We start from the raw sequence: 27,651 nt of genomic DNA on the forward strand, positions 1-27,651 counted from the left end.
TAAATACGCTATACAAAATATTTATATGTATACCTTGTGCCTAGAGATAATTCTGTATTCCACAATTCTTCCAGGACACATACATATAAAACACAGGTGATACTATTTATATTATATTGTGTAAGAATACGTTTGTGAAATTCAGTTTAAACTTTACGTTCTATTAATAAAACCATCTTACCATATCTAATATCATCTTAACTTACATAATCAATAAACGGTCACAAATTTATGAATTTCAAGATGACGATTTCTAACCAAAAATTAATCCAAATTGCGGCCATCGGAGGATTTATAGTTGCATCGACTGGGATGTATTTACAAACAAAACTGATAGAAAATATAAGAGAGTCTGATTATTATAAGACTTCACTAAAAAAGCTTAGAACACACCCAGGTGCTGTACACTATCTTGGAGAACCAATAAAAGACAAACGTTTCAAAATAACTGATGCTGACAACAACTACAGTGATGCAAATTCAGCTCGATTTAAGGTTCCAGTATCTGGGCCAAAGGATGGAGGTTATTATTATATTTGGGCGGAAAAAAATGAAGACAAATGGTCATTAGTGAGAGCTGAATTAGAGTTAAAGTCGATTCCTGATCAAAGATTAGTTGTACTAAAATCTAATGAAAATGTTACTCTAGGAGATGTAGTTCAGAAATAAATTTATGACAAATTATAAACTATATTATGTACAAATTAAGTATTATAAAATTAGTTTTAAGCATTTGTTTGTTGTTAGTAAATTACATAAAAGTTATGTGCAATTATGTTTCATTTTTATTTCAGTTTTCCCTGTTGAGTAATATGAATGCAAAGTTTATTGGGACATCAAAAGAAAGATTTCACTATCATAATACATTATTAAGCTTAGCTATATCTTTAAAAGATAAAAACATAACTATAGATCTTAGAAATGATTCATATGTTTGTGGTCTTCTGAACTCTGTAGATGGGTAAGTGTGATTCAAGCAAACATCAGATTACATTGTAAATATAGAAATTTATAAGTTATTGAATATATTTTTCAGTTATATGAACTTATCACTAGGGAAATCTATTTATTGTGATCCACAAGGCAATGAATATTCTTTTGAGAATCTCTTTATACAAGGTCGAAATATAAGATATATTCACATTCCTGAGTCAGTAAGTATTATATTATTTGATGTTCCCCATTGTTTTGCTGTTGATATGTTAATGGTATGTGATCTCAGCTCATTCTTGCAACTGTTGATTTTATGAACACCACAGATGCAGATGGAAATTTTTTTCTTGAGTGGAGTGATGTCTAGCTGGAATTGGCCGGCAGAAATAGAATTATATTGATACAAGAGCCACAATGATGTGATGCCTCTATGCAACACAATGAGTGAAGTTGTACACAGACTTCAATTCCGATCGAATCTTAAGCAATTACACACTAAATTCAAATTTACCACAATTCAAGAGTTCATATAAAAAATGTGACAATTCGTTCTACATAAAAATCCACATCACTTGAATAAATTAATTTTGTTCATTTGCAAAGCAAGAAAAATTTACCTACAATTACCGAAACATATAATCAATATAAACTGCTCCACCACTGTGTGCTAAACTAGTTTGGTGAGGACAGAAAAACATGCACAAGCTAATAACCAATTATAGCAGATCTCCTAGGACTCCTCTTGGTATAAGGGTACCACAAGGATCAGTACCATTCCTCTTCCTAATTTATATAAATGATCTAACTAACCTTATATTGGAGGATTGGCGATTAGGCTTAGTTCTGCAGCATATGTGGTTAAAATATTACAGTTAAATGTCAGTTGACATAGATATGGCGCGACTAGTTTACTTTAGTTATTATGTCCTATAGTATTTTGTTATGTGGCATATTGTGTTTCGGTCTGAAGGGCCGTACCTAGTGAAATTAAAAGAAAAATTTAAAGAAATAAACATTTTTACTGTTACATTCCAATATATTCTGGACTAGCTGACCCGACAACGTTTTGTCATATAAATTATATTAAGTGTTCGACCATTTATTCTCAGACTTACTTATTAAAGACATCCACGACCACGAAAAAGTCTTTTAATGTTTCGGCTTAATATAATATAGCAACAATATTTTTATTAATTATGGCCTATGTGTTATTCTGGTGTGTAAACTATATTATTATAATGTTTCATCAAAATCTATTCAGTAGTTTTTGCGTTAAAGAAGTACATACATCCAGACATAAAAACTTTCACATTTATAATATTAGTAGGATATGTTTATAAGCACATTAAGGTATTTGCTAAAAACTATGACAATCATAATGTCAACATAAGGAACAAACATAGACTTGTTATGCCTACTACTCGGTTAAGTAGAGTTAGTCTTTTATTGAGCAATTTATATGCTTTTACAATATGATGCCAGACAATGAACAAACAAATGTGTTACGAAATTTAAAAGAATTGTTAAAAAACTTTCGTGTGGGAAAGATTAGTATAACATAAATAATTTTCTTAATGATATCACAGACTGGGAATGAAGCGGACACCCTCAGACTTTTAATTATAAATGTTTATGGTATGATATAACATTGTAATCCATATTTTTATTTAAAAAAAGCTCGTTGAGTTTCTTGCGCCCGTGCTTCCCAGGTCTGATTTTCTTCCCAGGCAGTCTATTTTGAATAGGTAGTTTTTGACGTTAAATAAGTGATTTTTAATCCTATTTTGAATAAAAATATTTGAATTTGACTCTGGGTGACCAAGGTGCACCACCACAGCATATTCCATGGCAACGTGCTTTAGGCGCCTTTCACCTTGAACATTCATGAATCAAGCGAACCCAATATCATTCCTCCGATAGTGCTGCGGACATGTGCTCCGGAATCGGCGCCGCTCCTTGCAAGTGGTTTTACGGCTTTAGTGCACCCCCTAAGATAGCCTCGGATCTGTCTAACTAGAGTGCTCAGAGTTGTTCGGGTTGATACCATATGCCGAATCAATTACCGGCTGCTGTTGTCCCAAACCGGCCTCCCATCTTAAATTCTAAAACATATATTTTGACCCCTGGTGTTGCAGATGTCCATGGTTGGTTGCTTCATCACGTGAGCCTCTTGCCGATTCGACCGCTCTTATATAAAAAACAGCTTGTAATTATTAGGTTAGCCATTTAGTATATCCTGGTAATTATTCAATTTTTTACCATTTAGCTACGGAACCCTAAAAACGATTCAAGTATAAAATTACTGATTATTTTTTATGTTGATACATATTACTAAACTCCTCTTGGAAAGGACACTATTTTTCGTTACCCTGTTCATCACTCCTCCCAGTACCAGTGTCCTAGCTTAGTGTTGGAATAGTCGAAATTTCGAGTACTTGCAGATCTGGAAGTCAAAGACAAATTAGCCTTTGCAAGCTTCATCATGATTGGAACGAAATCGGCCAACAAACAGGCCACCTATGGAGTATTGCTTCCACCTCTAGTCTGATGGTATAAGTAAGAGCTTGAAACTTGGCTGTATGCAACACTGAGCTACCCATTGTTAACATTTTGAGCACTTGATGTTCGGTAGACCTCATTAAATTGTCTTCTACCTCTTTCATTATGGGAAGCGTTCCAAAGAGTAATATGATCTGAATTATGTCACCAAACTTCACTATTGCACCATACGCCACCACCTCATAACGTCATTTAAATACGACATGGGTAAAACAACTGTGAACACCCATATTAGATCACTTACCATCAGATGACTTGTATGCTCTTATGTACTCTATAAAAAATATTATTTATTAATTTTAGGTATCCATTATATCTGCGATAAAACAAGAATTGGGAAGACATAGAAAACAAATACCTAAAGAAAAGCCAACAGTGTCAAGAAAAGTCAAGAAAGCTCAAAAACAACACATGGAAACTGTAGCGTTGTTACATCCGAAAACTCCTACACCTGGGACCAGCCAATAAAAATCATTTATTTAAAATTATCTTATGTACTCAACATCTATATATTATATTGCAATCTAACATTAAACATGTTAAAAGAACACATTGCAATTTCATCATTTACAACAATTATTTAAATCACATTAAATTCTATTATTTTGTTACCTACTTATTTACATGCTTTAGACTTTATGTTTTGGTCTTGCGTAGAATCTTCATTGAACTGTTCATTATTCATCATCAAATTAAGTGGTTTTACTGTGCTATTCGTTTTATCAATGATTTTCTCTTCTTGAACAAACTCACCCCCAGCTTTATTAGTAGTGTAACTCTTTTCTGTGTCAACCCTAGCACTATTTTCTAGTATATATAATTTAGAATTTGAATAATTATCAATTGATGGATTCATCACATTCTTTTCACAATCTGCAATTTCAAGCTCTTTATTTTGCATCTTGTAAGCAGTGTTCAGTCCCCTGTTCATTATGTAATGTTCTCTGCTCGGTGGATGTGGTTCGACATATCTCGAGTTTTGGGCTTGTTGTTGAAATAGTATAACTTGCTTAAACAATGATTGTTTAGCTGTCTCAATGTTATCTTTTGTATTCTTTATAGGTCGAATGAATATTTCCTCTTTTAATGGCTGCACTGAAGACATCGAAGAATTTTGATGGTCACTTGATTGACTACATAAAAAGTTAGATTGGTTCATACTAGTAATAATAGATGTTGGGCTTGGCGAAGATTGCATTCCATTCGGTCTTTGAACATTTAGATTAATGAGACCTGCAATTAGAAAAGAATGAATTGTTGGGGAATAAAAATAAAACATATATAATTTAAGTTTACCACGAGATTGAGAATGTAAACAAACTTTCAGATGTTCAAAACGTTTTTGATTGAAGATATTATATAGATATCTTAAACTGTATAATCTAGAGTCTAAACTAATACTATTAGACGAAGTTACGTGTTGTGTGTGACTAAACTACAGATATCACCCGAAGTTGAATGCAGAGTTCAGGAATGCGATAATGCTGTGACCGAATTATAAGTGACGACCATAATCTTGAGTGTGTCGATAAAATAAAATGGTAAAAAAAAATATGTTTTATAAATTTTTTCCTCATTTTAACCTAATAATTAAATCTCAATTTTTTTTCTACCTTTCTTCAACACACATGACTTAAACATTTATCGCCATTTCTCGTACTTGGCGATGAATGAACAATCCTTATTTTGGAACGGAACCTGATGGACTCAGATCATTATTAAAATCATATAAATCAAAAACGGAATCGCAACTTTACTATTAAGGCCGCTGTCCCAAGAAACCTCCAAAATAGCGCATAATTGAAACCATTTCTTGACGGTTTATATAAAGCTGATATCTTTAGAAAAAATAATAATATATCTATAGAGTATAAGAGGGAAATTAATTATTTCTTTACATTACTATTTTTTATAGACAGTGCGAAATAAAATCACCACACTACCCCAAACCTTTACAGTTTGAGCCATGCTAATCATTGAATCTAGAAAAGAAATGTACGAAAAACTATTCATTGTACAGCAATACTATTTAACATGACATAGGCACAAGAAAATTGTATTATGTTTGTAATAAATTAAAAATGCTTCTAATTCTGAATTAAATGTTGTACGAGAGAGATAACCTAGCTCCGTTCGATTCCTCAAGGCCGTTTGTTCGGTTCCCAGCCTTAAGACGATAACACGGGTAAGTCACGACTACTGCACATCACTACACTACACATGCCCGAGGTGAAGCGTGCGGTCTGCGGGGGGTGATGACTCCGCTCTTTACCTCAGGCCCCGACAGCATTCAACTGGCGCGCAAACTGTATATAATGCATTATCAACTATTTTGCAGTGCAAAATGTTTTCTTACATTATGATGTCATCTACACAATTTCTGCATTTGTCTGGAGAAACATTGCCTTTCTTGTAGTAATATTTAAATTTTCATGGATTGCGAGCTACACTTTCGGCCGTTTCCAATATTCAGTCTATCTCCGGTTTGGCCTACTTGAGATAAAAATCATAACTGTCGTTGACTTTTCTGTCCCAATAAAATTATCGACGCTAACTCACTTTATCCGTACAGCGTATAGCTTACCAGCGATAGAAGTTTGTATGGAAATTGCAATTCACGCGTCCGAATATAAGGCGATAAGGATGACTTATCGGGTATATTGGGACAGCTTCAGATTATTGATAGTAGAAGGTTACTACCTTAACTTTTAGTAATTTATCTCTATCTGTAGATAGTATATTGGGAACGGCCGTTAGTCCAAAATACGGAAACGAGTAAATACATGTCACATCAAACACAGTCCAAATAGCAATGAACTTGTTCACCCACATGTTCTGTCCAACTTCTGTCGTAAAACCTTTCCTATTTCCTTTTAACAGCTCTACTGTTTACATTCTTCATCTCATTTTATTGACCTGATCTCAAACAACTACAATACCTTGGGGTTGATATTTGGCGAGTTGCGCGTAAACTTGTTTGATTCGTTCAATATTGATTTCAGATGCCTTTGAATGATCAATCATGGGGAGTGGGTAGTCTCTTCCGATGACACAGTGAGCAGATTCTTGGATTGCCTCTGGAGCCATCCAAGGTTCATGTATGTATCTCGTGGGCATATTCCTCAAAGCAGGAATGTACTTTCTAAACAAAATTTGTGAATGTAATGTATACATATAATGAGGCAAATCTTAATATCTAATACTAGTTGACCCGACAGACGTTGTTCTGTATATAATAAATAAAATAATGTTTTTTTACTATTTGTCAATAATATATCATAACATCAAGAACTACTTCGTAAAATGTTCACCCTGCTGTCGTAATGAAATTGTTTCACAGCAGAACTGTCAAACCGTGCGTCAATAAATTCTCTCATAGAAATTATGTATGGACACATCAAAGAAAAAAATAATGTTGTTTTTATTTAATTCCGAGCATTTTCCTATTTATTCACCTTTTAAACCTTCTCTGGACTTCCACAAATAATTCAAGACCTAAATTTGCCAAATCGGTCCAGCCGTTCTCGAGTTTTAGCGAGACTAACGAACAGCAATTCATTTTTGTATAGATATAAAATTCTCGTGTCATGGTATTAAACTTTGAACTTCTCCGAAACGGCTTGACCGATTCTCATGAAATTTTGAGTGCATATTGGATAGGTCTGAGAATCGGACATCTATTTTTCATCCCCCTAAATGTTAAGGGTGGTCCACACGATTTTTTTTTATTTTTTTTTTTATTTGTTTGATTATGAATTATTATTGTCAGCATTAAAAAATACATACAACTCCTAATTTTCACCCATCTACGATCAACAGTTACTTTTGTATCGCGATTTTAATATCGGCAATACAACGTTTGCTGGGTCAGCTAGTATCCTACGATAGTAGGATTATATATTATTAGTAGGATACTACTAATATTATAAATGTGAAAGTTTGTATGTCTGGATGTATGTTTGTACCTCTTTAGCACAAAAACTACTGAATGGATTTTGATGAAACTTTATAATAATATAGCTTACACACCAGAATAAATCAAATTCCCCTTGGGATGGCAAATAGCATTCGGTCTGCTGGTGTGTATAAGGGAGTTTGGTCGGGGTGGGTGGTTGTGGGTGGCAAAAATATGAAATGATATACATCTGTCCTTCTCTTACTAATGTTAACTTCTATAATCTCGGGAATGCTCTAGAATGTGATGCACCTGATGTAATCAATCTAGAAAGTTCTAAGGCTTTCTGGAATGATCTAGAAAGTTCTAAGACTTTCTGGAATGCTCTAGAAAGTTCCAAAATGTGTACAATTTATGAAATCGATGCGAAATGGTCTAGAAAATTCAAAACAGTACTGGGAAGTTCCAAAATGCGTGTTACTGATAATAATAATTAAACATGCAATGTAATTTAACCGCCGGGTTTCGCTGCTAGTTATGTTATAATATTTTAAAAAATCAATCATATAAAACAAGACTTGTGCCATGACTTTGTCCGCGTGAAAATCGGCTTATCAAACCCTAAGAATTTTCAAAAATTGGGATAAAAAGTTCTCTCTTAAGCCACACATCAGAATTTACATCAAAATCTAATGGGTTATTTATCCTCTAAAAGCTTATAGAGATATTTTACCAATACTAAGAAGTAAGTTAATTTTAAAATTTGTCTGAAAAACTAAAAAAAAAAGAAGCCAATTATGTTAGGGAGGCTAATTTGCACAGGATGCCGGCTAGATTATGGGTACCACAACGGCGGCTATTTCTGCCGTGTAGCAGCAATATGTAATGTAAGCATTACTGTATTTCGGTCTGAAGGGCACCATAGCTAGTGAAATTACTGGGCAAATCAGACTTAACATCTTATGTCTCAGGGTAACGAGCGCAATTGTAGTACCTACCGCTCAGAGATTTTGGGTTTTTCAAGAATGTTGAGCGGCACTGCATTGTAATGGGCAGGGTGTATCAATTACCATCAGTTGAACGTCATGCTCGTCTCGTCCCGTTTTGGAATTGACATAAAAAAGACAATTAATGTGAGTCAAATATTTCACTTAGTACGATGCCATTCATACAGATATACAAACAATGCCTGCACACCTTTGCTTGGCAGCAGACAGAGGTGTTGTATTTAAATAAATAAATATTAACACACTTTTACACAAATTATCTTGGCCCAAACTAGGCATAGCCTGTACTATGGGCACAAGACAACGATATATTTAATACAATATACATATAAACATAAATAAATACTTAAAACATCCATGACTCGGAAACAAACATCCATATCAATCATATAAATGTTTGCACGTACCGGGATTGGAACCCGGGACCTCTAGCTCAGTAGGCAGGGTCACTAACCATTGGGCTAAGTGGGTTGTCTAGAATTGGGAATTTAGTAATAAACTAACAAAGATTGTACCTTATAAAATCACCGTTCGGGTCCGTTTTTCGGCCAAATCTCACGGGGCAGTAGCAGTGGAAAAACTGCTGAAAGAACGAAGAGCAGGATAACCACATCCACATTCCTGCGTTCACCGACCAATCCGCGTCCAAGAGCAGCTCATCGAAAACCTGTGTAATATATACAGCTATAATAAGTTATCACGCGGAATGCTCAAAGAAGCTGTTCGGGTTGATTCCAGCGGCTGAATTCTACCACCGGATGCCAAAATGCGAAATAATACCCGCACCACGTTGAAGTCTAGCATTCCACACATGCAATAAATTTCTTGCCTGGCAGACACTTTTTGGAATCAATTACCGGCTACTGTTTTCCCGAACCGATACGACTTAGGGAACTTCAAGAGCATACTACCATCTTAAAAGCGGGCAACGCATCTCTGAACACCTGTCGTTGCGGATGTCCTTGGCCCGTTGCCTCACCACTCCCCACCCCGTGAGTCTCTAGCCCGTTTGCCCCCCTCCTATATAAAAAAAAACTGGGTAATATCGCCCAATAATGTACACGTTGCTATCATATTGTAGGTTGTGTTTTCTTCAACAGAGTTGTAATAACAAACCAGTTAATTGTGGTACCTTTTGGGGGGCATCATAGCTACGTGAGGCGGTTCTTCTACCCTCCTCCCTAGGTGAGATTTTGCTCAACCCGCTTGCCAAATATAACCTCACGTACATTTCTTTTAAATATGTTTCAAATATTAATAAGATCATTTGTGCTTGATAATGTTGTATAAATAAAAAGATAATTTGCGTTAATTTTTTTACCCCCTTATTCATAATAGTCTGCTAACTTAAAGCATTGCTAATTCTTACTCTGTCTTCTTCTATTGACCTAAGTCAGGATGAGAAAAAACACTCCTTAGCGGCTGTTTAAAGTTAGCGGACCATTATGAGTAAGGGGGTTAATCTTTAGTCTCGTGCCAGATTTTGGCGAGTCAACAAGTCCTGAGGATGCCTCATGTAGTGGCGATATACGTGTCGAATTGTTTAAAGAAAAATATTGGCGGAATTAACACTAAAGAAAACTTGAAATATTTGGACATAATTATGGAGCTACGCAAAGTAATTTATGGAGCAGTCAATAAATTAGCGTTTATTTTTTAATTTAAAGCTTTTAATAATTGAGACACCCGATATTTTTCATAATATTTAACCTAGTTTTCTCATAATTTTACACTAGATACTTACGGTAGAGCTATTTTTGCCGAGACCCCCCTTTCCCCACGTGATCTTGTGTAAGATTTAGCTCGACCCTCTCGCCGCCTGAACGCCTGTCGTAATTATTGGGTGCACCTATAAGGCTTCATTTACCTTGATCTTAAAATGAGCTTCAATGTCGTAAGTTTTCATTGGAATTATTTCAGATTCTTTTCTGTTTTAAGGAACAAATAAATAAAATATAATAACATTACTTAACCAGTTCGAGGCTCCTTTACACAGGATGCTGGCTATATTATGGGTGCAACAAACACGCCTATTTCTGCCGAGAATTAGTGATGTGTAAGCATTATTGTGTTTCGGTCTGAAGGGTGCCGAAAATCGTAGCTAGTGAAATTACTGGGCAAATGAGTGTCTTAAGGTGGCGCAAATTATTGGGTTTTTCAAGAATTCAGAGCGGCACTGCATTGAAAAGTCCATGGCGTATCAATTACCATCAGCCGAACGTCCTTCTCGCCTCGTCCCTTACCGTCATAAAAGAAAACTACAAATAAAAATTAACCTTTTTTGACTTGCCTTCATGCCTTCCTCCCACGAGATCCACAGGTCACCTCTGGTCAGGAAACACGCCACTGCATGCCTCGCCAAATGATGTATCCAGCCCTCTTCCCTCAACTGTATCATAATGGAATCAATCCATGGAAAGCCAGTACGACCCTGAGAATTTATAATACCTACTTTATACACTGTTATAATAAAATTAAACTACAAAAAAATTTGAAAAACAAAACTTTATGAACGATGCGAGAGATGCTGAGAGTTGAACAAAGCATACAGGATTTTATAACGATGCGACACTCAAACGGTTAGCTGTTGGTGAGAGCACCGGCACGGAACGCCGGAGGTCGTGGGTTCGAGGCCCGCATCGTTCATAAAATTTTGTTGTTTTTCAAATTTTATTTGTGTATTAATCCTAGAAGTGAGGGTTATCACTTTAAAAACATAACAAGTTACTAGAAAATGGTTTATCTTTAACCATTACTGGACACATTTTATGATGATACAAAAATAAAAAACAGGTCAAACAATAATTACTTATACCATGAAAATAGCTCCTCGCTCATCGCAATTAAGTGAAACTCGTGCAATAGGTTAGCTAGGGTTAAAGGGCGCCTTCAAAGTTCGTACTAGGACTCACTGAGCAGATAACAATGCATACTTCTGTGCAAGTAGGCTAAGTTGTTATATGATTTAAAAGATGGGCTGGGAGTTTCTTATCAGTTCGTCTCCTCGCCCCTTTACGAACTGATGTTTTTTTTATGGAAAAGGGAGGACAAACGAGCGTACGGGTCACCTGTTGTTAAGTGATTACCGCCGCCCACATTATCTTGCAACACCAGAGGAATCACAGCAGCGTTGCCGGCCTTTAAGGAAGGTGTACGCGCTTTTTTTGAAGGTACCATGTCGTATCGTCCCGGAAACACCGCACAAGGAAGCTCATTCCACAGCTTTGTAGTACGTGTAAGAAAGCTCCTTGAAAAGTGCACAGTGGAGGACCGCCACACATCCAGATGGTGGGGATGATGTACTAACTTGTGGCGTGTCGTGCGAAGGTGGAATTCGGCGACAGGAATCAGGTAAAACAGCTCTTCGGAACACTCCCCGTGATAAATGCGGTAGAAGACACATAATGAAGCGACGTCTCTACGCAACGTCAAGTGATCCAGCCGTTCAAGGAGCTCTGGGTCCCCGACAATTCAAGCTGCTCTGTGTTGCGGTCAAATGGATCGAGCTGATACTGGAGTGCGCCAGACCAGAGATGACAGCAATACTCTATTTGTGGCCGGACCTGCGCTTTGTAGAGCGCTAGATTGTGGGCCAGCTTGAAGTTCTGCCGTGCTCTATTTATGACGCCCAGCTCCTCGAAGCCAATTTATTACTATATTATTACTTCATGACGTTTACCAAGTGTTGTTGCAATCATATGTTATGCCAGTATCACTCCCTATGGTAAATAAATATATTTCTATTTTATTCTTTTATTGGGCGATGTATATGATTTTAAAACAGGATCCCAGAACATGTTCACATGTGTCGCGAAACTCAAAAGAACTTTTGGTAAAGGTCCCCAGAATAGTCTGGGGATAATTCAATAGTGAATTATTAAGTTTTATTGCAATGCAGTTTGAATAAAAAAGGGCCCGCTGAGTTTTTTGCGTCCGTGCTTTTCAGTCTAAGTTTAGTATCAATGGTTACATTTATTGGCGAATATTTAATTTTCACCTCAGACAGTGCATTTTGTACTATTATGCATTATTAACAGACAGAAACGTAATTATATTGTAGGTCTGACTTAGATCTTTACCTTTCTCAGAAAGTTTTACTTTAATTTCCTATAAAATATATTAATATGCACCGCCTTAGGCAAGTGTTAATCGTTTTAACTCACACTAGCCCACTTTGAAAGTGCATCCTGATTTTTTTCCCATGGAATTTGGACACATATGGGGTTCCCCAGCATCCTGTCAAAGTTTGGATTTCGTGTCGCCGCGCAGTAGAAGAATTCTCTCCATAAAATTTGACCATGCAGTGAAAGCGGTGGCCGCACTCGTTTTATCCTCTTATATAACTCGGTCAGTTGGTAGTAGAACAGTCGGGTAGATAAACAACCAAACCTATAATTAATAATATGTTATTATTGTTAAACACTTTAACACTCCAATTTGAAACGTAATCGCAATAATATCGAATGGTTTCCAATTAATTATGCTGTAAAAACAGTCTGCTATTGAAGCCTCCTCTCCAATATCGCCGATGATCGTTAACTGTTATGACCGTTTGTCATCGGCAAGTTAATCGTCGATCATCGTGTAAGCATCTGGATATGTGGCGGTTCTCCACGGTGCGCTTTTCAGGGAGCTTTCTTCCACGTACTAAAAAGCTGTGGAATGAGCTTCCTTTTGCGGTGTTTCGGGGAAGACACGAAATGGTTACCTTCAAAAAAAGCGCGTACACCTTCCTTAAAGGCCGGCAACGATCCTGTGATTCTTCTGGTGTTGCAAGAAAATGCCAGCTGATCCGTACGCTCGTTTGTCCTCCATTTTCCATAAAAAAAAAACATCTATACGATCATCCGTGATCATTTATTGAGCGGCAGTCATTCAAGATGGACGTGGAGTTTGTAGCTGCTGCTACCACTCATTTAATATCAGTATACAATTATTTTACCACTCAGCAGTCACTGTATCGTACTCGCGCTATGTAAATAAAAGGAAAACAAGACAACGCCGCGATGACGACGCGAAGTACGTACGGCTTCGCTCACTGTCCAGCGTCCTCCAGTGAATGAATGACCGGCGATCGTGTGCGCACGCCTTCGCAAATACACGCGAATTACCTTTTATGCGTGCCCGATAAAACCGACAAGTCACCGATAGCCGCGATCACTATGACGATTAAAGACGATGATCGTCGACTAGAAGCGAATAAGCACTCCATACGATCGTGCACGCGTGTAATCGCCCTTTTTTATATGAGATGGGTCAAACGGGCAAGAGGCTCACGGGATGGGGAGAGGTGAGACAACCGCCCATGGACATCCGCAACAACAGGTGTGTCAAGAAATGCGTTGCCGGCCTTTAAGGTATGCTTTTTTCTTGAAGGTCCCTAAGTCGTATCTGTTCGGGAAGACCGCTGCCGGTAGTTGATTCCACAAAGTGGCTGTGCGAGGCAAGAAATTTCGAATAAAGCGCGCGGTTGTGGAATGCAGACGTCTACGTGATGCGGATGGTACTTTGCACGTAATGTCCGGTGGAATTCGGCCCCTGGAATCAACCCGAACAGCTCCTCTGAGCACTCCCCGTGATAAATGCGGTAGAAGATGCAGAGAGAACCCACATCTCTACACAATGCTAGAGAATCAAGCCTTGATCGTTTATGATTCGAGCCGCTCTTCGTTGTATGCGGTCAAATGGAAGAAGCTGGTACTGGGGAGCACCCGCCCAGAGGTGAAAACAGTACTCCATGTGAGGCCGAATTTGCGCCATATAAAGTTGCAGGCGGTGGCTTTTAGTGAAGTACTGTCTCGCCTTACTGAGTACACCAAGCTGTTTTGAGGCCAGTTTGGCCTTCTCTTCCAAGTGACCACGGAACTGAACGTCGCCCGATATATCGACGCCAAGTATGCCAATACAGGTTGTGGCAGCTAGAGGAGTGATCTCGAATCGAGGGGATACGACAAAGGGAGACTTTTTAGTGGTGAACGCACAAACTTGTGTCTTCTTGGGGTTGAATTGGACTAAATTTTGTCGGCCCCATAACGAGACTTTGCAAAGCATAGTCTCGATTTCAGACACAAGTTTGTTCCGGTTTTCGTCGACGCTATCCTGGGACATGTTGGCACGGCCGGTGTAGGAAGCATACCCTGTGCTGTCGTCTGCATTTCTATGCAGACTTCATTCAGGCTATTCATTTCTATGAATATTGCTGATTTGCAGCATATCATTGATATGCAGAAGAAACAGCGTAGGGGATAGCACGCAGCCTTGCGGGACACCAGCTTTATGGGTTTTAAGTCGGAGCATGCACCGTTGATAACCTTGATGCTCCGATCAGCCAAAAAGCTAGTGACCCATTTGCACAACTTCTCGGGAAGCCCATAGGATGGCAGTTTCGCTATAAGCGCTCTATGCCACACCCGATCGAAGGCCTTCGCTATGTCAAAACTCACCGCCAACGCCTCTCCCTTCGACTCAACCGCTTGCGCCCATTTATGGGTGAGGTATGCAAGAAGATCACCAGCTGAGCGACCCTGACGGAAACCGTACTGGCAGTCGCTAATCAGCTGGTGCCCCTCTAGGTATCCCAAGACCTGGCGGTTGATGATCGACTCCATTACTTTGGAAAAAATGGAGGTTATCGCAATGGGGCGGTAGTTGGAAGGACCTGAGCGTACACCTTTCTTAGGGATCGGGTGCACTAAAGCCGCCTTCCATAATTTCGGGACTACGCCTGATGAGTAGGAGAGCCGGAAATACGGGTAAGGACCGGCGCCAGTTCCGGAGCATATGTACGCAGCACTATCGGGGGAATGCCATCGGGCCCGCTCGATTTGTGAATGTCCAAGGTGAGAAGCGCCTTAAGCACGGCGCCATGGCGGATTTTTACATCTACATTTACATGTATGACTCGCACCGCGGAATATGCCTTTAATCGCCGATTGTGAATAGGCGCCATGGGACTATATTATTTCTCAAAATGACGACCGCAATCCCAGCGTGCTAGTATTTTGGATTTTTTTATGATAATAAGGGGCGAGACGAGCAGGATGTTCAGCTGATGGTAATTGAAACGTCCCGCCCATTACAATTCAGTGCCACTCAGGATTCTTGAAAAACCCAAAAATTCTGAGCGGCACTACAACTGCGCTCGTCACCTTGAGATATAAGATGTCAAGTCTCATTTGCCCAGTAATTTCACTAGCTACGGCGCCCTTCAGACCGAAACACAGTAATGCTTACACATTACCCTTCGGTGTCCAATCGCTTAGATATCTTTTCTTGCAGTTGTCCATTACCAGCTAGATTTTACCTTTTATGATAACTAGGGACGAGTCGAGCAGGACGTTCAGTTGATGGTAATTTATGCGACCTGCTCATTACAATACAGTGCCGCTCACGATTTTTGTAAAACCCTAACATTCTGAGCGGCACTAGAACTGCGCTCGTCGCACACGTTAATTCTCATTTGCCCAGTAATTTCACTAGCTACCTTCATACCGAAACACAGTAATGCTTACACATTACTGCTTTACGGTAGAAATAGGCGCCGTTGTGGTAACCATAATCTAGCCGGTATCCTGTGCAAAGGAGTCTCCCACTGGTAATTTTATGCTGCATTGTCGTTGCCAGGCTGTATCACTTGGCAGAACCTAAAGATCTTTCTTTTCTGCTTATTTCCTATGATCAAAATCAAAGTTTGGATATTCTTCAGCATACCTTCCGCTGCCCATGGTATAATAATATACTCCGTCTGGAATTATCTTCCCGTGACAGCTGGATATGTGATTGGCCTAAGGAAACGTCATCAGTCGATGACTGATCTCAAACTAATTTCAAGTGAAACATCGCTATAGATATGAACGACACGACAATAGCGAGCTGTCAGTATGACATATCGTGACTTAGTCTTACGTCACGACGGCGTAAGACGGATGTTTAGGAAGAGAATACCAGGTGGAGTAAATTTTTATACTATGCCCCTGCCATTTCACGTAAGTAAGTTTCATTTAAAGTAAGTATATTAAGGTGACCTTAAATAAGGCGATAGTCCCGTTTGGCTGGCCAGTAGAGATTGTGGAGTCATCTTGGGGCGGCCAAATGAGGCGACCCACGCTTTCCTCTCAAGGTGTCTCTCCAGCCTTGATAGAGCTTCCTTCTCGCCTCCAATCCAGACTGGCGGTCTCAGTCCTTCTATATCAAAACCTAGAAATTTAGACAGTTTAAAGGAATAAATTGTATGAAGACGAAAGAAGAAAAGACAGAGAGTAGATATATTAGGATTAGGTTGACTGCAAAATCTGATGATGTACAGGTGTCATGTGCCTAAATGCCTCCCACGACTGTGCCCACGACGCTGTGCTCGTACTATTAAACTAATTTCTTCAAATATCATATTTTTTGCTAGACAGCTACTTATTTATTTTTATTTACCACAAGGTATTTATATTACCCGCGACTACATGCAAAGATGGCGTGTCTCTGCGGGGCGAGTTTGTAGTAAAAATTAACTATTACGTCTCCTTGTTCCCAAAATTCAATTTCAAATAAGATTTTAAGATTACTTATTGAACTTCAAAATGTACCAACCATCCGAATAGATAAAACTCTGAAAATATGCAAGAGGTCCCACAAATACTTGCAATCAGAAGACGCACATGTATTTTCTGCGATGATGGTGAATTTTAAGAAAAAAGTACAAATTTTATAATAAAAATTCACCAAGTAGCAAAACTGTTTAGTGGCATGAGAACACTAAACACGGGCAACGAATGTGACATGCCTAAATGTGTACCGGCACGCAAGTGAGTGAACCGGTATGTCGGCAAACAGCGAAGCCAGAATGGGGACACCGCTCTGCTTCATTACCTCACTCCATTGTTGCTCCGTCTGGTGGTCAAGTTGATTCACTAGTTGTATTGTTTACTACACCAAGTCTCACTGCTTTCGGAGTTTTTTGGATTAAATATTTAAGGATTCACAGTACAGTTTGGAAACGTGATTAGTTGTAATTTCTTCAATAGAAAAAACTCCGGTTATGTCTAAAAATTAAATAAACCCTTAGTACGACGTAAATACTTAACGAAAGGTTATCAGATTAAAATAATATATTTTTTTAAGAATCCCTAAATTCGCCCAGGTTACTTTTCGTCCTGCTTTTGCTAGCTCGCTTTCTGCTGCTAGCGCCGCGGTATAGAATGGGGCATAACAAATACTCTAGAGCATAACTTATGCTAGCATAGTTTCTCAACCTTATTTTACCATTTATTACCCACGCCCCATCTGCGTTATCTCAATGCTCCCTAATTTTCTCTGGTTCTTCTACTTTTAATTACTTCTAATATTTTGAAATTAATACTTTAATAATATTATTCTCGACCAATTGAGTGAGAAGGGACCTAATTTATCAAAAAGGAATTTTAGCCTAAAAATTCTGAGCGGCACTACACTTGCGCTCGTCACCTTGAGACATAAGATGTTGACTTTCATTTGCCCAGTTATTTCACTAGCTGCGGTGCCCTTCAGCCATACCCATAATCTACCAGCATCCTGTGCAAAGGAGGAGGTCGATCGATAGTAGGTAATATTTTAAAAATAAGGTGGGAACATTACGACCCAGTATTTTATTTTAATGGCCCGGTACCGGGTCGCGACCCGGTAAATGGGAAATGCTATATTAAAATATTTCAACTTTTTTCTTTCTGACTTAAATACAATTTTTTATTGGACCCTAGAAGCATTTCTTTCTCTTATTTATAAGTAGCTACCAGAAGCACATAAACAAGGTCATAGTTTTGGAATATCTGATTGATTATTAAAAGTGTACAAACCAAGTTCTTGAAGAGTGGGAACCCCGAATCTTTCATCATGGTCAATGGATATGGGAGTGATGGCTCCGTTCAGCATCTGCAAGGATATCGTCTTCTCAGCCGGCGGAGGCGGGGGCATGCTTGCGATCAACGCTTGGAACTGGTGGTACGTCAGCGGAGCTTTGCCTCCATTTCTATCTATTATGCTGATAATTAAAATTATAAATATAAAATTTTACACGACCTCGTCAAAATAATAAAAAAAGCAGATAGTTAATTTAAATGCAAATGGGTTGTGCAATCGATGCCAATACCATCTTTGTGCTGCAGAAAAGGGCTATTCGCGCCATTTATAACCTAGGTCTTAAAGAATCATTTACAGCGAAATTTAGAGAAATAAACATCATGACTCTTGCCTCTCAATATATTCTTGATAATGTTATGTCTATGTACATAGGCATATAGGAGAATTTGCTAGAAACTGTCATAACCATAATGTTAACACCAGTTAGTAAGTCTTTTGTGGGGCGTTTTTGTTTATTTTTACAACAAGAACAGAGAAATTGTCAGTAATGATACCACTGATTGGGAATGGAGCGACCGACCTCAGTCGATAGATTTTGTTGAACGATTTTATTTTGTAACCATATATTATATACTTATATAAAAAAAGAAGTCCGCCGAGTTTGTTGTGACTGTTCTTCTCAGGTCTGAGGCAAACCTTTTCGAATGGCACTTGACTGGTACTTTTTGACTTTTAATAAGTGATATTATATCCTATCTTGAATAAAAATATTTGAATTTAAAAATATATATTTTGTATGAAATAATTCATGTCCTAATTACACCCTCACATGGTTTAATGATTTAAGTATTATCTTTAACAATGACACTGGTTTATCATTCAGGCTATAACCTCAATCAAAAATTATTTATCGCAAGTTAGCGGTTATTTTAACTGTTTCGTCTCAATATATTCATTGGTATGTATATAATGTAACACATATGAAAATTAGCAAATAATCTAGACAATGACATAATAATAATAATGTTATCACCAAGAATAGACATGAGTCAGTGAGTCCTTAGTGAATGTGAAAAACGAGAAATTCAAAAAATTGGTTAAAAAACTTTTATGTGGTAAAGCAAGGGTGCTCAAGCTTGAACTGCTGGCGATCTGCCTCAAAATTGTTAGACTACGATCGATCGACTCTGAGAGGCTTCAAGTATGTGTGATGATGGATTGTCGTCTAGGTAGAGTGTCACGATGACATTGATATTAGTTTTGCGCAAAATATGCATTTTTTTTGTCAAGGTAAGTGTAGGTCTGCTCTTAAATGTCAATGAAAAATCTCATAATTATTATTCAAAATTGCGAGTTTATTGGTTCTTACAAAACAAACGCGTTCTAAAGTTCTAAGCTTAACTAAAGAGTGACTTTGGATGTTGAAGCGTGACACTGCATGTCCTGAGCATACTTTTCATAAGATGGTACGTAATTACCAATTTTAGTTTATTATATTTTTTTCTCGAGATCGACTCAAAAAACACTCGACCTGTCGATCCCGATCGACCGTTTGAGCACCCCTGTGGTAAAGGTGTATATAAGATAAATGACTTTCTTAGTGATATCACGTAGGGAATGGAGCGACTGCCCTCGGGCTATTTAATTAATACATTATATAAGAATTAAATTATATATTCTTGTGCCCTCTCTTCTCAGGTGTGAAGCATATATTTTCGAATGAATGGTAGGTTATGACATTTATTAAGAAATATAAAATTCTACTTTGAATAAATTAAACTAAAATCTTGGAATAACATATAGGGTCTTTAAACATTTTGAGCCTGCGTCACTGAAATGGCCGATCTTAACCCTGAGTTGCTTGCAAGGAAAATCTTGTTGCTGACAAGGTATTTAATTTTTTTTTGTTGTTGAGTTAGAAATATAATAAGAACGGTTTATATTATTAACAGCTAAATGACTTACTGGTCCAAATTATACAATGTATGTGAAACTCTTGATGCGACAGTAATTCCTACTTCACGACATTTTGTCGAAATATTATGATCTCGCACCCGACCATATGGTTCCGGGTCTTCCTCGAAGGTTAGAGTGGTTATTCCCCATTCCCGAAAAAGTTTAGGCAATGCATCTGCAGGTTGTCCACGCACGACAAAAAGTCGCGAGTTTAACTTCCTTAAACTTCTGTCCAAGTCCTCAAGACATTGTAAGAGAAACCTGTTGCGAGAAGAAAAAAAATTTATAGACAGTGAATAACTTGCAAAATTTAGCCATTTTAAAACACGTAAAATGTTAAAACTACCTCCATTTATTTATGCCACCATTTGAGGAACTTGCAAACCAAGGATCTATGATAAATACACATCGAAAAGTAGTTGCATCAGTTAGACCTTCTCTCAATGCAGGGTTGTCATGGATACGAAGACCTTTCCTGAACCAATGCACAGTATGTTTTCCACTTTGTGTACGGCATGGTGGGGCGTGTGGATGCACTGGATGAACTGGGCGGGAACTCGACTGCCTGAGTGTTTGTGCTGCAGCGGACATAACTATGTCACCAACATAGCAGTCTGAAAGAGAATTGTTAGTCACTCTTCTGCATTCTATTCTATTCTTTCTAGTGGCTTCTGTGGAAGGAGCACCACAACTCGCCAATGTCACGTTTCAGTAGACCAACAAGCTAAGAGTGTGACATTTGATCGGTGTAAACGAATTTACAAGTGATTATAGTTATGACCGGTGCCCAGAATCAAAACAGATTTATTTTCTTATTATACCTGAAACAAATATACATGCTGTTAGATTATAATGGACAAACACTGATAATATTACTTATATAAAACATTTATTGTGTTAGTTATAACTTAATATTATTTTGTTTAATATATTTACATAAAGTATTTACAAATTCAAATATTTTTATACAAAATAGGATGTGACATCACTTATTGAAAGTCAAAAACTACCACCCATTCCAAAACGAATGCCTCAGACCTGAGAAGAATGGGCGCAACAAACTCAGCGGGCTTTTTTTTTTCATCAAATAAATATGTTTACAAAGTAATATTGTACAATTAAACTTATTATTTAATAGCCTGAGGGCGGTCACTCCATTCCCAATCTGTGGTATCATTAAGAAAGTAATTTATGTTATAGTAACCTTTACCACACAAACGTTTTTTAACAATTCTTTTGAATAACGTTAAAAGAAGTGAAAACGAAGATCAGGAGGCATTTCATGGAGGTGGGGCGGGGGATTTCAGTAGGTATAAAATTGTACAAGGAAGACTTCATTCAAGGGCAATTAAAGAAGAAATGGTCTACGTTTCCCTCATCAAGTCCACAATCACATAGAGAATGGTCTCTAATTCTTAGTTGACACAGATTGGGAATGGAGTGACCACCCTCAGGCTATTAAATAATAAGTTTTATTTCACCATACAACATTTTAATTCTGTGCATTTTAACTGTATTTTTTCTGAATAAAAAAGGTCCCCGCTGAGTTTCTTGCGTCCATTCTTCTAAGGTCTGAAGCAAAGTTTTCGAATAAGTGGTAGTTTTTGACTTTCAAATGTGACATCATAATATTCTATTTTAAATAATGCTATTTGAATTTTAAAAAATGAGTCGTAGTATAACGGTTAGGAGATGAAGAGTATTGAAGCTGATTCGTTAGAAGTTATGTTTTTTGTTCCAGAACCTTTGGCATCCTGTGCATCTTTGAGGATTTTAATCCAATCATTGTAAATATCCTTTATTAAAGCTTAATACCGGACTGTAGATGATAGTTTTAAATTAAAATATGCCGATTGATTTGTTCTCCTATTAGTACAAGAGCTCACAACAATCAGACCTTCGTTATTTTATTAACTTTAAAATTTCTTCATTAACATCAGTTATCTCAGGCATTTTATAATTATTTTAAAAATAATTTTATTTCTTATCATTATTTTCAATTAATTAGCTGTTCTAAGAGACTTCTAATATGTCTGACAAGACGTAAAGACTATTAAAACTCTGACTACTGAGAAAAATATTTTTTAATAATAATCATGCTAGTAAAATACTTCTAATAATATATAAAATTCAGTTTTTATATAATTACATAAATATTACTTCCTTATAATTTAAGGATGTCCGACAGATGCTTACAACCATAAGTGTCTAACAATTAATGTTATGATTTCTTATATAAAATATATAAAAACTGAACTACATACTTATGCAAAGCCACCACGATCCTAGCTTCATAAAGAGGAGTCTTTACCTTTGTTTTAACATTATTTTTTGTGTTGTACCTATGGTGTTATTAATGATTTGATTTGGCTTTTATAAAATAATAAAGGTGTGATGGTTATGGACTCTCATTACATATACACATATGAACTGGGTATAGTTTGAGATTTGATGTTCATTGGTTATTTGAAACTACTACCTTTGACTTTATCTTCCAGATTATTAAGCCTTGATTGTCTACCTGAGATTCAGTAGATCTCTCTTTCTTTTTTGGCCTGGATGATCTTGTCATATACATCTCCTATTCAGATTTATACCTATTTGACTTTTTTTTCTTTATTGTTCACAGTTAAAAGTATTACAGAGAAAATACATATAAAGTCACCCACAAGAAACCATGTAAGGACGAGATTGCTCTTAATTACTAACATTATTATATTAAATTCTTATACTAATTAAATTAACACGCCTTATAATATATATAATTACATTAAAAATTGTTTGGTTAATAAATACTATTGTGTGTTGTGGCAATACATCTATGTCAAGTGCCACAGAGGGCACACACTGCAAAAATTGTGTTTTCTTTGGCCCTGTGCTTTCCCGGGGCATAAAAATAATAGGGAACTCCCAGGCGCAATAGTGTCGCAAGAGGTGACTAAGAGCATTTAACAATGGGAGCTTCTTAGCACAGGCTGACGGCTAGGTTATGGATACCACAATGGCACCGTTTACTGTATATGACCGAAGAAGTGGAGAATTAGAACAAGTCCAGCATGGTTGTTACTTATAACTTTCACACTAAAGGGAGAAGACTTTTTATGACAATGAAAGGCAAAACGAGTTCCGGCTGATGGTAATTGATATGCCCTGCCCATTACAATGCAGTGCCACAATGGATTCTTGAAAATCCCTAACATTCTGAGGGGCACTACAATTGTGCTCATCAACTTGGGACAAAAGATGTTTAGCCTCATTTGCCCAGTAATTGACTAGCTACTATGTCAGATTAAAACACAAAAATGCTTACACATTACTGCTTCATGGCAGAAAGAGGGCCCATAGTGGTATGGGTATCATATGGGTAATTTAGTGTTCATCCTGTGCAAAGGAGCATCCCACTGGTAAAACTTTGTATTTTGTATTGGAGTAAATTAGAATGAATAAAATACATAAATTTGTTAAAATGTTCTGATATGCACCTTCTTTAGTTTGGTAGTTTTCAAACTGATTGCTTTATTTTAATTATTTCATTATTTTTATCTCAGACAAAAACTAGCACTGTCTCTGCCATTTGAGAGCATATACATTCAAATACAATATAAAATACAGCAATATACATACTTTAGGAATCAAGGTAGTGCTATTATCAATGGCCATCAAAATTATTGTATGAAAACTATGCCAATGACCACTCTTTGATTGACATACACAATCACCACGAATTTTATCTTCTCACATAAATAGTTTTGTATACTTAGTATCGAAAATAAAATATATATGTAAGTAAATTCAGGAAGTTATAATTGATATAGGAACAAATTTAATGAACTTTTTTTGTACTTGTTCCACACTAATCTACGGTTTAGGTAATTCTTGATTTTGATAAGTAATTTTGTTTTTGTTTAATTGTACTTCCATACATACCTTATAATTTTCACAAAATTTCAAATTTGTATTTCCGCACTAAGCACATATTTTAAATAAAGTCACCAATAGCACTCAAATAATACACCATCTAACGTTATAATGTTCAGGCAGTTTGAATTTTTATCAATAAATTAAAATTTTATTTAATTTCTAGAAAATACCAGTGCATAGTTCTTGTGATCGTATTTCAATATTAAAGTTATAACACATATTATTTTGTCAATGAAGCACCAATTTACTGTTCATAATTTATTAAAGTCTGCAATAAGTCTATTTAAATACACAAATAATAGTAATCAAAACATTTCATGTAGCTATGTAGACAAGTCATACTTCATACATTGCATAAAATGAAAATATACTGAATACTCTAATAATAGATACGTCATGTTCGATACAAACTCCAACCACACCGCGTGCAACGTGACTTGTAGTTGGGGGTTTATTCTCTCATTTTAGAATCGCAACAGTTGTTACATTTGCAATGCGACTACAATGTTCTATCATTATTTTTTATTATATTTATTTAGAGGTTTCGTAACGAGACCAGCCCTTCAAATCATAATACATCAGATAAATAGTTTAGAAGAACAGAAAAGTGAGAAGTGATTACTGAAATTTATAAAACTATTAAAATTTTAGTATTAATAGAATAACATTGGCTTAATTACCAAGCCCTACTTTAATGTTGATGCTGGCATAGTATATATTTTCCAAAAATTCAATAATCACACACAAAGACACAACTATTATATATTTAAATATTATAATTATTAATTCCAGGAGACTATATAAACAGACTAATGCAAAAAACAGCCTAACCTTAATTCATTTACAAAGTGTGTGTACTGGTAAAATCATAAAAGCGTATCTTTCTCTAAAGGTAAAGCTGTATTATTCCAGGTCATACTGGTGCTTTTTGCAATTAAATAATATTTTGCAGTTTCAACTTTCAAGTCAGGTTGTAGTGTTTACAGCCAATGTTAAATGAACAATGATAGTAACACTTGTATTGAATAATAAATGCCAGAATTCACACTATACAGTGCTCTGTCCAAAGGTCCAGGGACAAAATATGGAAAGATCATAGCTCATTAAAATAAAAATATTATTGCATCATAGTCGCAAGGCTAAAGTAATAATTATAGTAATTCTGAAAAGTATGCAAGAATTGACCCCCAACGCTCCAAGTCACGTGGCAAGTGGCGTGGTCAGAGACTCGGAAGCACTCGGTAGTCGGAGTTCGAACTAAATTAAAGAGTACCTCTAATGTAACGTACAGACAAACAAAGCGTGCGAGAGAGAAGAACATCCTTAACTGAGATAAAGCAAGATAGAAAAGGAAAGCTAAGCTATTGTAACTACTTTTGAATGACAAGTCGTTGCTTTTCTTGTAATCGAGTTTAATGAAAAATGATTTAAATATTCTTCTTTTATTGTATTTTGGTTTGACCTGATGGTTGACTTGGTTTGAGATGTTTTATTTTGATTCATATTAAATTCTATTTTACGTATATTTATTATACATAACTAATTATTTGGACATACTTAAATCAGTCATCGTATTCACATAAATCTTCTCAATTTATACCAAATACCTATTACGTTTACATGTAATTATATAATATTAAAGGTATTTATTTTCTCAAAATTTATTCTTTTAGAATTCTTTTTGATTTCTAAAATTTAGACTACCGCAAAGTGCAAACTGCTTCGGAAACAAATGGCGTTCTGAGAGAGAAGAATATTAAATGTCAACGTCAATTTTCCATATGCCAACCACGGGCGAGTATAAAAAGGAAGGACTCCGCGCCGTGATATTAGCAAGTGAAGCACCATTATGCGGTTACGGGGGATACTAGTTACACAATTTTTTCTCCCTTAAATAATCATATATGGCCACAAATACTTATATAGTATGGTTTTTACACTTTTTCACAACGCACGACGGCATTTTTTAAATATTTTATTGAGACGCAAACTGATCTGTCACAGACTATGACAATTCTCATAATGGCCGCCTATCGGCCTGTAGTAGTGTAAGTGTGTGCGTGGGGCTATTTATTATAGTAGTAATTACAGCATGGCGATTGGCGACTTAGTATAGTTTTTTATAAGATTGTAGCTGTCATCTGCCGTCATCAATGACTGCCCGTTTCATGTAATCTAGTGAATCGCTTTTTTCTTAGAGAGTCTCACTAGGCTGACAGCGATGAGCGAACTCACTAGACTCCAGGCTCCGAATGGTGTGTAACTAGTCGGTACCAACATCAATAGTGAAGCCGCTTTAAATGAATAAATTTATTATTTATGTCCCACGAAAGTTTTAAGAATTTAAATACCTAACATATAAGATAATAGGCGTTAGACATCTTAATATTAGTAAATGAAAATAGATTAAAAATAGTTTTAATCTCAATTTCAAACCTATTTTCTGGCTGATTATAGTAAGAACTTATTATAATTATATAAATATATATAACGAAAAACTTGTTGAATTATTAATGCATCTTAACCTATACTTAATTGATAATATGATGCTCGCAACTTTTAAAAAAAAATTTTTTTAAATTGACGATGAACCTAATTATTCTACGTAAATACGGATAATTTCGTCAGCCACAAACACGAATTTAAATATACCGATTTTCATAATTCCGAATGATTCAAAATTAATAATATAACATTCCATAAACTTGTTATGCCTAATTCTCGGTTAAGTCGAGTTAGTAAGTCTTTTATTTGGCGATGTATCTGCTTCTACAATATGATCCCAGAAAATGTTCAAAACAAATGTGTTGTGTTGAGAATTGTTAAAAAACGTTTGTGTGGGAAAGGTTACTATAGCATAAACGATTTTCTTAATGACACTACAGACTGGGAATGAAGTGAACACCCTCAGGCTCTTAAATTATAAATCTTTATTGTACGATATCACATTGTAATCCATATTTTTATATAAAGAAAAAAAATCCACTGAGTTTCTTGCGCCCGTTCTTCTTAGGTCTGAGGCAGTCTATTTTGAATGGATGGTAGTTTTTGTCGTTCAATAAGTGATTTTGATTCCTATTTGAATAAAAATATTTGAATTTGAACTCTTAAAAAAAATAAGAAAAGATTCATATTGATATATTCTAATCAAGAAAGAATTACAATACATAACAATAATAAATTATACTAGATACACTTTGTTGTTGTGAAATGTCCTCTGACTAAATCTAGCTGTAGCTCTCGTCACCTCAGGTCTCATCAAATTCTGTGAAAGCAACTTCAGAAAATTAGATGAAGGTGTAACAAAGGTAGAGCTGAAACTAACTAACACGATTGAGAAACTGAGTAGCTATTATCAATATAGCTTAACATTTACTAAATTAACATTAAATATAATTACTCGCCGTAGCGACAGCACAACAAGCATTTAGTAAAATGCTCGTTGAACTTCCTCCACCTTATATATTTAAGTTTAAAACTAACCTTTGGCAAGTTTCATTGGACAATAATGTACGACTGGATATTTTATATTGTTCTTTTTGAGGTGCACTCTAT

At 36.4% G+C, this 27,651-nt stretch overlaps 1 protein-coding gene and 1 long non-coding RNA gene across 5 annotated transcripts; one reads left to right on the plus strand and one right to left on the minus strand.

The window, feature by feature from the left end:
- The first annotated feature begins 813 nt into the window (after positions 1-813).
- LOC126971189 (uncharacterized) lies at positions 814-4,042 on the plus strand. Its single transcript, XR_007730849.1, has 2 exons — positions 814-961; positions 3,796-4,042. It is a non-coding gene; the product is annotated as an uncharacterized LOC126971189 (long non-coding RNA).
- On the minus strand, positions 3,943-24,528 carry LOC126971158 (cryptochrome-1-like). 4 transcript variants are annotated; one of them, XM_050817312.1, is made up of 10 exons: positions 24,103-24,517; positions 20,522-20,789; positions 20,185-20,436; positions 18,216-18,400; positions 16,419-16,590; positions 12,558-12,783; positions 10,685-10,825; positions 8,910-9,061; positions 6,432-6,634; positions 3,943-4,725 (listed from the first exon to the last, which is right to left on the minus strand). In XM_050817312.1, the coding sequence occupies exons 2-10, from the start codon at positions 20,764-20,766 to the stop codon at positions 4,109-4,111; spliced, it is 2,193 nt and encodes a 730-aa protein (XP_050673269.1). In that variant the 5' UTR covers positions 20,767-20,789; positions 24,103-24,517; the 3' UTR covers positions 3,943-4,108. The 4 variants fall into 4 exon arrangements, 3 of the variants coding, with proteins under 3 accessions (XP_050673269.1, XP_050673268.1, XP_050673270.1); XM_050817311.1 differs by having other exon boundaries at positions 20,522-20,996; XR_007730838.1 differs by lacking the exon at positions 3,943-4,725 and having other exon boundaries at positions 6,488-6,634; positions 10,671-10,825; positions 20,522-20,996; positions 24,103-24,528.
- Between the last annotated feature and the right edge of the window lie 3,123 nt (positions 24,529-27,651).

The sequence above is a fragment of the Leptidea sinapis genome, chromosome 23 (assembly GCF_905404315.1).
Source record: "Leptidea sinapis chromosome 23, ilLepSina1.1, whole genome shotgun sequence".
Classification (NCBI taxonomy): Eukaryota; Metazoa; Arthropoda; class Insecta; order Lepidoptera; family Pieridae; genus Leptidea; species Leptidea sinapis.

Excerpts from the sequence above, each read along its gene's own strand:
- LOC126971158 (XM_050817312.1), bottom strand. The coding sequence starts at position 20,766 with ATGTCCGCTGCAGCACAAACACTCAGGCAGTCGAGTTCCCGCCCAGTT. Across the intron at positions 18,401-20,184 it reads ACATTGTATAATTTGGACCA|CATAATAGATAGAAATGGAG; the intron begins GTAAGTCATTTA and ends TTTAATTATCAG. Across the intron at positions 4,726-6,431 it reads CGCCAAATATCAACCCCAAG|GTCTCATTAATCTAAATGTT; the intron begins GTATTGTAGTTG and ends TTCTAATTGCAG.